The 12,836-nt window shown below is 40.5% G+C and overlaps 1 protein-coding gene across 1 annotated transcript in view; it reads right to left on the reverse strand.

Moving 5' to 3' along the window:
* FLACC1 (flagellum associated containing coiled-coil domains 1) overlaps window positions 1-12,836 on the reverse strand; it is a 50,790-nt gene that overhangs the window by 4,448 nt on the left and 33,506 nt on the right. Inside the window, exons 10-14 of the mRNA XM_089672701.1 lie at window positions 10,339-10,391; window positions 8,618-8,717; window positions 5,159-5,262; window positions 2,614-2,676; window positions 862-951 (exon numbers count right to left, since the gene is read on the reverse strand). Of these exons, the coding sequence (XP_089528827.1) occupies window positions 862-951; window positions 2,614-2,676; window positions 5,159-5,262; window positions 8,618-8,717; window positions 10,339-10,391 (410 nt within the window). The remainder of the gene's footprint in view (window positions 1-861; window positions 952-2,613; window positions 2,677-5,158; window positions 5,263-8,617; window positions 8,718-10,338; window positions 10,392-12,836) is intronic.

The following is a 12,836-nucleotide window of genomic DNA, read 5'->3' on the forward strand; positions in this document are numbered from 1 at the left end:
AATTTTTATTGGTTGGTTATCCTTATTAATTGTTAAATAATTAGTATGAATGAATTCATTAATAATTATTATTGGTTTGCTACACTCTCTGCATTGTTCTATGCACTGTTTATTGGATAAGCCTGTTGATATGCATGATATGTCTACTTTGGACTTTGTCTTGTTTGCCTGTATTGTTCTGGTTTATCTGGAGGACATTGGAATTTGTAAAGTGGTTTATAAAGATTTAAGACATTTCCTTTATTTTATTCAAGCAAGATTAATTGCTTTTATATAAATCAAAGAATTGGTTTCATTAACTTGTATAGTATAGTACATGTGTGAAAAGTATGAATGGAACAAATAGAATTTTATCTGGTTAACCAGTTTGGGGCATCAGGCTTGCTTTTAGTAGTCACATCCTTATGCTAAAGAAGGTCTCTGTTCTTATGTTTCGTTGGAAGCCTTTACTGCATCTGTCTTGCTGATGTGCTTGCTAACACACTAAGGCAATACACTTATATACAACAGTGAATACAGAGGTAGTGGGGACATCAATTTAAAAACATTTTCCCTTTTTATCAATAGGCTGTTACAACATATCCCCTACAACACCTATGTTCCCTCACGTGCAAACTGTTGATAACCACATACACACAAAGACGTTTTTATGCATCTTCAGAGAAGGTTGGGTAGCCAAATGAAGTCTCAACAACCTTTGTAATTATGTTTTCCATTAAATTTATGAGGAAAGACATGAAAGTTCTGGGGGTTTTTTAAAGGTAATCTAAAAAAAACAATCTTGCTAAACTGAAATCTCAAGAATTATACAAATGGACAGTCTGCAACTTTAGTGTTTTTAATTTTTACTGCAACACTCACCAATTTCTCGATGTCTTCATGGGCTTGCTTTAACTCCGTTTTGATTGCCAGTATAGATTCATTTCTGTCATTAATCTCTGTCTGTAAGTGCTGAAAAGATGCAAACATACATACAGTCAGGGGCTTATTTACCACAAGGCAAACAAGGCATTTGCCTAGGGCAGCATTTTTCAGGGGGGCAGCACTGGCCCCTGGAAGAAGAGACGGAAGAAGGGACACACGTGGCATGGGGACCAGGTGGGAACCGAGACAGACTGCAGACTGCTGAACGGTGTATGTAGAGCCCAACTCTCATTCCCAGGATTGTTCGGAGCAGTGAAAGTGAGTGTCTTCTCTCTCTTGCCAAGGGGTTGAGCGTCTGGTGCATGGCAGGTGATGATAGTGATGGCTCTCTTGGGCGGGGGGATAGGAGTGTTGTTGGTCAATGGCAGTCTCTCTCCACAGGCAAGGGGGGGATGGTGTTTGTCGGTGTCAAACTCTCTCCATGGGGGAGGGGGGTGGCTGCCAATATTTGTGTTGTCTAGGGCAGCACAAAATCTAAATACACCACTGCATACAGTATCACATGAAGTTCAGGCAGATGTGAAAAGCACCAGTTAATACATCTCATTTAATAATAACAACAACATAGATCTTGAAATGTAACTAGTGTGAGCCCCAATTGATATCAGCCTTTTGTGATCCTCTGCAAAGCAGAGCTGGGAATGGAAAGGGCAAAGCAGTGCTAGGAGCCAGTCAGTTGTGCTGCAATATACTACATGTGCACACAAGAAGGATCTTGACAGATGGAGAGAACATAGTGAGCACATGAGAATCAAACTCTTGCTGCTCCTTCTCTGTCAAATCACTGGCTAGGGTCAGGGAGTTGACCTAGCTGTATTGCCCTTAACTGCACCAGAGAAAAGTCAGGGCCCATCCTTGGTGTGCTGAGTGGTGTATTTAGGTTTTGTGCTGTCCTAGGCAACACAAAAATTGGCAAGACACCAATACCAACCCCCCCCCCCCCCTGCAGAAAGAGCCTGACATTGACCAAGAGCACCCCTGCCCTCCACCCAAGCCTTCCACTACCACTGCTCCCACACCATCCCCCATGGTGAGAGAGAGAAAGACACTCACACTCAGTTCACAGCTCCAGACATCCCCAGGAACGAGAGTCGGGCTGTGCAAACATCGTCATGAAACCCACAGTATCTCTCAGAACTCATTAAGTCCCCATGCCGTGTGTGTCCCTCCTTCCGTCCCTTCTTCCAAGGGGCAGTGCTGCCCCCCCCCAGCAAATGCCTTGTTTGCTTTTTGGTAAATACACCCCTGGGTGTGTTATCTTGCTAGCTCTTTGTAAATCTTAGGACTGGCTGAACAGGAATGCAAATTCCTTATCATGCAAAACAGCTATATGCACAGTATTTCAACAGCATATTTAGCCGTTTATATACAGTGTATAATTATTACATGTTGAACAAAAATACAACCAAAAGGCAAACACCTAATCAAAACTGTACATTGACTGTGTAAATGGTAAAACACCTGAAATTAATCAAATGTAAATTAACACAAAAAACTATTAGAAAACAAGTCAGGGGTCTATACTAAAATTTGTATACCAACAAACAAAAGATATAGTATAACAAGACTGAACACTAAAAGTGCTAGCAAAGTATTCCCTCTTCAGGACAGCACTGATGCAGGCCTTCACAGCAAAGTTGGTACTGTTGCTAACAATTAACAGTTATGCACGTGGAGACATTTTATTACCATTTTCAACACATTCAGCATCTTTGTTTCTTGAGTAGCTTCTCTGTATTTCTTCCAGACTTCCTGCAAGAACAATATTAACACTATCACTTGAAACAAACCAAAGCATATAAAGGGTGGGAACCAGGGGCGGACTGACCATTTGGGAACTCGGGCATCGCCCGAGGGCCCTGTCTCAGTAGGGGGCCCCATGAGATGCCCCTGGCACCTTTTCATAGGCTTTTTTGGGTGTGGTTTGATTGTGGGCGAGGACACAGGAGCCCCATGATCCCCTATTGCCCGGGGGCCCCATGAGGTGTCAGTCCACTCCTGGTGGGAACTACAGTGGAGAGTGAAATGCAATCAAGAGCAAGGTATGATGAGGGATGTCTCTGTATACCAGTTGATAAAGATTGTGAAACATAATATGCTAAAATTTTCTCCTGTATTGTGGAACAATTCACTGAACAGTCATTGAAGGAAACCTGCTAAAAGCTAAAGAGGGGTTGCCATTCTGACCCTCCTTAAGTTCTTGCTGCATGGCTGACACTGCTTTTAGAAACAAACATGCAGCAACATCAGAATTCCTGGACCTTTAAAATAAAATATTTGTACTCAACGTAAAATCACTTTCTTGTCTTTTATACTTTGTGTAATATTCCTGCCTTCAAAAGGATTGGACACTGGCAAACAAAAAAAACTGTAGGCCTGCCCAGCATAACCCCTGCCACTATCAGGGTGTCTGTTTGTATCGTGGTCATTAAAAAAAAAGGTTTAACTTGTGTCCCCAATGGATTCCAAGAAAAGTACTTTACGGTGAGTCTTTAACCTGCCATATGTCCAAAAGCAGTCTAATTGAAGGGTGGGAAATACAGTAAACAAACAATAAGGCCCAAGAAAATAGTTAACTGAGAATAGTTTGCAGCTCAATATCTGCCTGAAGGACCTTACATATAAAGCTGACACTAGATGAGGCTAAAACGTCCACCTGGTAGAACTTGTGTGAACAGGAAACCAGGTGGCAGCCTTGTAAATCTGGGGAACAGTTGCTTGACGTCAAAAAGCCTCAGAAGCATTCACAGGATGCTAGCAAAAAAATAGATTCATTGGAAGGGTGGTCCTGGGCTGGTCCACAGTTTTGGGTTTGCCAGTGTCCATTCCTCCTGTAGGCAGCATGATAAACCAAAGATTAAGAACTTCCTAGGTCCATCAATAACTGAGAAAGAAAAAGAACTTACTAATAATTGAGTTGCAAAATTAAAATAGGTCTACAGGAAAATGTATGTATTGCAGCTAAATACCTGTTTTAGCCTTCAATTCCTATATTCCTGTGTAACCCCTTCAATCCAAGGCCCAGGTTATATACAGGGGCATGACAGGTGACTCTATAGTAAAAAGTTTTCAAAAAGTCTTAGCTGTAAAGAAAACTGTTAATGCATTTTTCCATATTATGTCCATTTTCTTAAAGTGGTTCTGAACCCACAACAGGGAAATCAGTCTGTATATGCAGTAAAGTGTGCTTGTTATACTCACTGTGGAACCTAACGGGTTAACCCCCAACATTGTGTAAAAAAGGCTGTTTGATCCTGACTTCTCTGATCCTCCCCTTTTTCTATTGTCCCCAATCCATCTGCTGATAGTTTATAGCCCTAGGAGGCACTCTGTACATTCTCAGTTCGGTGTGCATTGCTAGCTTTTTTTTTGGGTGAGTGCATGTGATCAGCACAGGACCAATCAGCACTATCCAGACAGAGGGTCAGGGGTAAAGCAGCCACAAAGGACAGTCAGAGGTGAATGAAAACTTCTCCTATAAGCTTTAACCATTGCTCAGCAAGACACTGATAAAAGTCACAAGACTGCTATATACTGGTGATAAGAAAAGGTATTTAGCAGTTTATATTTACTAAAATAATTGCATTTCTGTGTTCTGTGTACTGTGGGAGACCAGATATAGTGAATGCAGGGTCCTGGGTTTAGTAACACTTAATCTCATGTTATTTGTTTTTGATTTTTTTTTTCTGTTTCTTCGAAATGTTACCTCTTTACCATTTCTTTTTCAGTTTTTTCTATACTTTTTTCCTTTTATTATTTTTATATGTCTTGCACTTTTCTTCCTTGAAGCTTCTTGTATTCTGTGTTTTTTTTTATTCTGAACTTCCCGTTTCTTGTGTATCACTCAGATTCATACTTTTACTTATTAATTTATTTTTTATGGTTTTACTATCCCCATCTTTTTGCACCTTACATTGTCTGCACTAGCATTACAGTGTGCCTGGCCATGAATATTATTCCTAATGGGGTTGATTTAATAAAACTGGAGAGTGCAAAATCTGGTGCAGTTGTGCATTGTTGCCAATCAGCTTCTAACTTCAGCTTGTTCAGTTAAAATTTTACAAAAAAATGGAAGCTGACTGGTTTCTATGCAGAGCTGCACCAGATTTTGCACTATCCAGTTTTAGTAAATCAACCCCAATATTTAACTGTTGTCATAAAGCTCTATAATTGCCAGATTTTCATAGTTTAGATTTAAATGCTGCACTTTATTGTTCTGCTCCAAACAGCTTACTTCAATCTGTGCTTCATGGCTCTGTTGTATCATGGCTTGTTCTTCCAAGGCTCTTTTCTGTATTTCCTTTTTCTGTATCTCAAACGTATCCATCAGTGACTGTCCTGTTGAACAAATTGTGAAAAACGTTTAATTTCAGTCATAAAGATTATGCTGTGTACAAGAGAGATGCATTTTTAACAGCTATTTTCTCTACAGTGGTTTACAACCAATAGCTTATAAGGAACCGAGATGTAGAATAATGCTAATAGAGCAGAGGGATAGGGCACCTCTGGCTTCAAGATCTGTATCTTGAATGGGAAGTAGACTGGCTGCCTACGAGGTATCATTGTGGTAGATGAAAGTTGGGGTTGCTCCACCCTATCCACAGATCTCCTGCATTGAGGCAGGCATGCATTCCAACCACCAGTGGCTTTGGTAATGACAGTGTCAAGGGTGGGTATAAAAAAATGACTTTTTTTGAAGGGCAGTTAATATCCTCTGCATCCCAGAAATGTACAGTTGCAAGAAAAAGTATGTGAACCCCTTGGGATTACGTGGAGTTTTGCATGAATTGGGCATAAAATGTGCTCTGAACCTCATCTAAGTCACAACAATAGAAGAACACAGTCTGCTGAACATAATACTACACAAACATTAGATGTTGCCATGGTTTAATTGCACATAACATGTAAACATTCACAGTGCAGGGAGGAAAAAGTATGTGAGGCCCTAGCTTAATGACTTCTCCCAGAGCTAATTGGAGCCAGGAGTGAGCCAACCTTGACTCCAATCAGTGTGATGATATTGGATGTGTTGCTGACAGCTGTCCTGCCCTTAAAAAACACACACCTGTTTTGGGTTTACTGGTTTCAAGAAGCACTGTCTGATGTGAACCATGCCTCGCAGAAAAGAGCTCTCAGAAGACCTACCATCAAGAATTGTTGACTTGCATGAAGCTGGAAAGGGTTACAAAAGTATCTCCAAAAGCCTTGATGTGTCATGTGTCCACGGTAAGACAGACTGTCTACAAATGGAGAAAGTTTAGCAGTGTTGCTACTCTCCCTAGGCGCGGTCGTCCTATAAAAATGACTGCAAGAGCACAGCTCAGAATGCTGCATGAGGTAAAGAAGAATCCCAGAGTGTCAGCTAAAGACCTACAGAAATCTCTGGCACATACTAACATTTTTGTTGACACATCTACAATAAGGAAAACATTAAACAAGAATGGAGTACATGGGAGGACACCACGGAGGAAGCCATTGCTGTCCAAAAAGAATATTGCAGCACGTTTGAAGTTTGCAAAAGAGCACCTGGATGTTCCACAGCACTACTGGCAGAATATACTGTGGACAGATGAAACCAAGATTGAGTTGTTTGGGAAGAACACATAACACTATGTGTGGAGAAAAAAAGGCACAGCACACCAACATCAAAACCTCATCCCCACTGTGAAACATGGCGGAGGGAGCATCATGGTTTGGGGCTGCTTTGCTGCCTCAGGGCCTGGACGGAGTGTTGTCATTGATGGTAAAATGAATTCCAGAGTTTATCAAGACATTTTGCAGGAAAACGTATGACCATCTGTCCACCAACTGAAGCTCCGCAGAGGATGGGCGATGCAACAGGACAATGACCCAAAGCATACAAGTCATTCAACAAAACAAGGGCTGCAACAGCACAGAATACACCTTCTGGAGTGGCCCAGTCAGAGTCCTGACCTCAACCCCATTGAAATGCTGTGGCATGACCTTAAGAGAGCGATTCACACCAGACATCCCAAGAATATTGCTACACGGAAACAGTTTTGTGAAGAGGAGTGGTCCAAAATGACTCCAGATCGTTGTGCAGGTCTGATCTGCAACTACAGGAAACGTTTGGTTGAGGTTATTGCTGCCAAAGGAGGGTCAACCAGTTATTAAGTCCAAAGGTTCACATACTTTTTCCTCCCTGCATTGTGAATGTTTACATGTTATGTGCAATTAAACCATGGCAACATCTAATGTTTGTGTAGTATTATGTTCAGCAGACTGTGTTCTTCTATTGTTGTGACTTAGATGACGTTCAGAGCACATTTTATGCCCAATTCATGCAAAACTCAACGTAACCCCAAGGGGTTCACATACTTTTTCTTGCAACTGTAGCACATGAACAGGTCCATGTGATTAGGGGTCCAAATTTTGATGCATAGCGACATGGTTTTCCAAATCAAAGTTACCACTAACAGTGGATGGAGAGTTATACTAGTTAATATACACTGAGAGTAAGGAGTCTGTCAGTTGGGATGAAATCCTGAAAGGTAAGAACACCATCAACCTGTTTGGTTATATGATTGCTAAAGTGGAACAATCACTGAAACATCCCCTTTCAAAGGTAAAAAAGCTCCATCACATTGTCAGGAGTATTCCGGGATTCTATATGTTGTTTCTAATTAGATTCTGACATGGATGGGCTGCTTCCTCTTATTCAGTACCTGCCCCAATAACTCTCAATTATCTTACTTTAAATGGAAAAAAGTGGAAGTAGAGAAGTACTTCTTGCTTGACATAAAAAAAATGAGACTTCCTCAAGTTACTTAAAGTGGACTTCCACCTAAAAAAAAAATTAAAGTCAGCAGCTACAAAAACTGTAGCTGCTGACTTTTAAATTACAACCACTTACCCGTCCCTTGGTCCAGCAGTGTCCTCAACACAGCTGGTTCCACCTGCCGTCTTCTCTCCCTGGCACCGGTATCTTCAGTGTGGGCACCCGGCTGTGAGAGCCAGGTGCCCACTGCGCATGAGAGAGAAGTGCTGCGCTTTGTGAATGGCCCCATAGTCTTCTGGGTCCTGTCACGTGTCCCAGAAGACTACGGGTAGGGAGGGGGGAGAACAACTTCCGATCACGTAGGCAGCGGTAGTGGGTACCTGTCAACAAATTTGGTAACTGCCCCCCCCCCCCCCCCGCTCTCCAAAGGTGTCAATCCTTAATGGGGAGCTGGGGACAAAGGCTTAAAGCAGAACTTCCCCTTTTGAGTGGGGCTCCGCTTTAAAGCCCAGGCATCTTATATCACATGGTCTCTAGCTAGCAGGAGCATTGGAGGTGTTCCTTATCATTATAGGACATTTAGGCAGACCCCAGGCTACAAAGCAGGTTAACTGGTATAACAATAAAAAAGGATTTCCAGTGATCACTGTGTCAGGTAGTTATTTTTTACATTTGTAGCATTGTAGTTGTGAGACGGTGGCTCCTAGAATACCACATATAGTGAAATGTTCACAAGTGCTGACACACATTATCAACACCATTATGCAGCGGTTGTGTGGGCAACATCAGGGAAAGGAGGATGCCTGGCAAGTGTTTACAACCATGTTGTAAAGCAAAAACTGCTCTTCGAAAATATTTTACTAGGAGGGAGAAGATGTTACATTTTTTTAATAGTTATTTTCAATCATTTTACCCAGCAAAGCAAACTTATGCAAGTATCTAAGTTGATTTTACTTTGCTTTGACAGTTCCATAAACTTTTGTTCTTCACTAGAATTTTTCCACTTGGCCTCCTTCTTCAGACATTCTTCATTCACTTCCTCTGACAGACTCTCCTTCAGCAAAAAAACATCATTTTTAGGTTTAATTGTACATTACAGTAACACACAGGGATATCATAAGTCAGGCAGCAGAGAGGACCTTCAAGATCTTGAAACATTAGAACCTATTATATATTTGTTATTAATTTATTCATCAGGGAAAAGTGCCCTAATGATCTGCTTTTCCAAAGTAAATCATACAGATGTGATGACTGTACTACAGAACAATGAAAGGAATCCAGTCAAACATACATTCTGAAAGGAAATACTGTAGATTGCAAATAATTCCTACTGATTTACTGTATGGCACATTCATTTGTGACATAAATGTATTGGCCAGGTGGAATGGTTCTTTATCTACATAAACTGAGTTTACTAAGCACTTTAGTATGCAATTTGGTGAGCCTGATTAAATACCTCCTGCCTGGACAACAGGCAAATTACGGCTGAGCGTGAGCACTGTTATTTAGGGAGGGCGTCATATAATGTCCTCTTAGTTGCAGGCCTCACTGCAGCATGATTTGTCACCCCCTGTGTCCACCACAGTGAAAGAATGATCATTGTACTGGGCTGGCCCCGGTACCCTGTGATCGCTGTGACCAATCACAGTGATCACATTACAGTTGTACACAATGAATGGCTTTCATTCATACCCATTCATTGGGTACAGTTGTGTTGATCTCTGTGATTGGTCAGACAGGGCCAAATCACAGTGCATCTGCACCATATGATAGCTGTGGCCAATTACAGCTACCACAATAGTACACAATGCCAATGAATGGATGTCATTCATAAAAATGATTGCTTTTAACAGTGATCATCACAGTTATAAGCAATCTTGATCACTTTCCAAGAGTAGTACAGTGTCACTATGATAACACTACACTTCCCTGGTCACAGTAAATAAAATTGTAAATAATATTTATTTTTTTTACATACTGTCACCAGTCAGAATCCCTGATCAGTGCCACACCAGTCAAATGATGATGCTGTATTGCTTTGGTGACAGTATGTAAAAAAAAAATATTTTATTTCATTTCTTTATTTTCTAAAAAAAATTGTGACAAAAAAATTAAAATATAAAAAAACTCACCATGCCTCTTAATACCTCAGACTGCCTGTTTTCCAAAAAGGGGGAATTTGGGGGGGGGGTATTTGTACTGGCATTTTAGGACTTCAAGAATTGAGTTAGGTCATCAGTACATCAGGAGTGATCAATTTTAATATATATACCATAGTTTGTAGACTCTTTAACTTGCCTATGGACTAAGTATTATACACTGATTTGGGTTGTTTTTACTAAAGACGTGTAGCAGAACATGTTTTGGTCTTAGGTAATGAAAAAAGAATATTTATTTTCAAAATTTTATAACATAAAAACAAAAGAAAAAAAGTTTTTTTCAACATATTCAGTAAATTTTTATTTATATACCCCAACAAAATCAAAACCGAGTTGCGATTAAATACCACCAAAATAAAGTTCTACCTGTCTCAAAAAAATTATAAACATTTCATTTGGGCACAGTGTTGCATGACTGAGAAATTGGCATTCAAAGTGTGACAGAAAATTGGCTTGGGCAAGAAGGGGGTGAAAGTGTCCTGTATTGAAACGGTTAAATACAGTGCTTAATTTTACCTGATAGGTCTTAAAAGAGCTTTTCACTAGATCCAGTTCTTTCCTCAGCTCCTCTGTATAAAACAATAAAATTGTGACATTGTAAAATGAATCAAAATGTTGCACTTTATCAAACCTCTGGACAAAAGTTGTAACTTGTCAAGTTTTTTTGTTAATACATGTGCCTCTGTTGCAGAAAAGAAAACGCTTCCTCTGTATTTTAGGACAGATCTTACCTCAGCCACTGGTGTGTTCATAGAAAACTCCTCCATTACTTCCTGCTCCATCCTGGAATTTGGTATTTAGCACATGAAAACCAGTAGAAGGAAGTACTTCCCCAGCCGATATCATTAACACACACCCTGCACCTGTCCTCCCCCTCCAGGAGATTGCTCCCACCCTCCTCTGTACCCGTATATAATCATTATCAGTCTACATATCATCTGTTCTCACTAAATACACAGCCAATTATCGTTTTTTTTTTTTGTTTCTTCATCTTGCATAGATGGTTCACTTGGCAGAGTTTGGAGGAGCTATTGAAAACAGAAGTGTGTCCCTGGAAGTCTGTAAAGCTCACCATACACTATACAATGTGATTGTACAATCTCCCTTACTGTAGATATATTATTAACTATGTAGTGCAAGCGCCTGCCTGATTGGATACAGAGTGATTGGATAGATAGGGGTGTCCTCTTATTATATAGTTTGGGTAAATCTAAAGGAGATTGTACAGAGATTATATAGTGTATGGCCCCCTTTTTACACATAAAATTAACTAGTCGCCCTTTCGGTGCCATTAATTGTTAATGGCACCACAAACACAGAAGCAAACACACATTTTGTCACATTAAATAAAAAAACTAACATATGCAGCAAAGAAACGCACACAGTAAAAAAATGTGCAAACCACAACACGCCAATATTTCCCATGAGCTACTTTCCCACGTGTAGGGCAGTCTAATGGAATCAATGGGCTGTTCTATGAGTGTTGTGGATTAAATTGTCACTACGCTAGGTGTGAATGGGGCCTGAATGTGAAATTGTTGTGGCTCCATTCACATCTGTGCATTTCCAAACGAATGGCAAGCCACACAGAAAAAATGTGCTTTGATGCATATTCAAACGCACATTGCCATTAAATGTTATTGGCAACCCAAGCACAGGTAGCAGGAACACGTCTATTGTATGACAAATGCATTGCAAGCGCACCATAAAGTGCCGTAAAAAACGCAGCAACTTCTGGAGCTTCTTTGAGACATTTGTTCCGTATAGGGCAGCCCATTCAAGTGAATAGGCTGGCCTATGTATGATGTGTGGAAACTCTCCAAGCATTAAAAAAAAAAAGAATATGTGGTAACGTGAGCTCCCGCTATCTAGATGTGTGAACAGCCAGTGTCTGTCCACTCCCTCCATCAATTTTTTCTAATCAGAAAAGACAGCCACTGAGGAACTCGTAACACAGAATCCAGAGGTCTATGTTATAACAAAGTGGATGCCTTTCCACTGAGCATGGCCAGACTCCCTGCTTCCTGGGCCACACCAGAGTTACTTTAGATACATTTAAATTACGTTTGAGCACAATGTTTTACTTATCAATCACACAATTGCCTAAGATTTTCCCACTTTAAACATTCCTGTTTCATGGAACCAATCCATCCATCTTTTCATTCAGAATGCAAGATGTATCTAACCAAATGTCTTCTTATCCATTGCTTTTATGAAGAGTCTTGCCAATCAGTAGCATGCCACGGCAAAACTAGTTTTAGTGGATGTAAAAACTGATTTTTATTTTAGGCTCCATGCACACTGGCATTTTTTTTAAGCTTCTAGAAGCTGTTATTAGCATTTGTTTCTGCTCCTATAAGCCAAATAGTGTTTTCGTATGTGTCCATGCACACTACTTTAGGCTATTAGCTTTTTTTGAGCTTTAGCGTCTTGCGGACGAAAAAAAATGGATTTTGTACAGTTTTAAGCATTTTTCCAAATTTTGCTAAATGCTCCTAAATGGTATTATAACACTCCTTAACAGCTTTTTAATAGTTTTTTTTTTATGCTAAATGTACTGTAAAAATGCTAATAAAATGCTAGCGCTCCTAAATGCTTCTGAAAACTACTAAAACACGACTAAAAATGCTATTACTAGTATTTTTTATCCAGCGTTTTTTGAGCTAAAAAAAACCCACTAGTGTGCATGGAGCCTTAACCTCTTCCCTACTGCGCTATAGCCGAAAGACAGCTACAGCGCGGTTGTCTAGTTCTGGAACGATGTCCATGGAAGTAATTCCAGAATATGCCCCCTGTGCACCCCTGGCGCTGCCGGTGATCAGGTGATACGGTAAATGTGGCCTTTTACCACGTGATCAGCTGTGCCCAATGCCACCGGGTAAATACTGTTGCCGGTTATCGGCTACACTTTCCTCACGCTGTAACATCATGAGGAAAGTACTGCCGATAACCGGCAATTGTCAGAAGTGATCGGAACTGATGATCAGTGCTCAGCAGTGCCACTCACCTGTGCC

The sequence above is a fragment of the Staurois parvus genome, unplaced genomic scaffold (assembly GCF_062004578.1).
Source record: "Staurois parvus isolate SC_StPar_1 unplaced genomic scaffold, SC_StPar_1.0 ptg000011l, whole genome shotgun sequence".
Lineage (NCBI taxonomy): Eukaryota > Metazoa > Chordata > Amphibia > Anura > Ranidae > Staurois > Staurois parvus.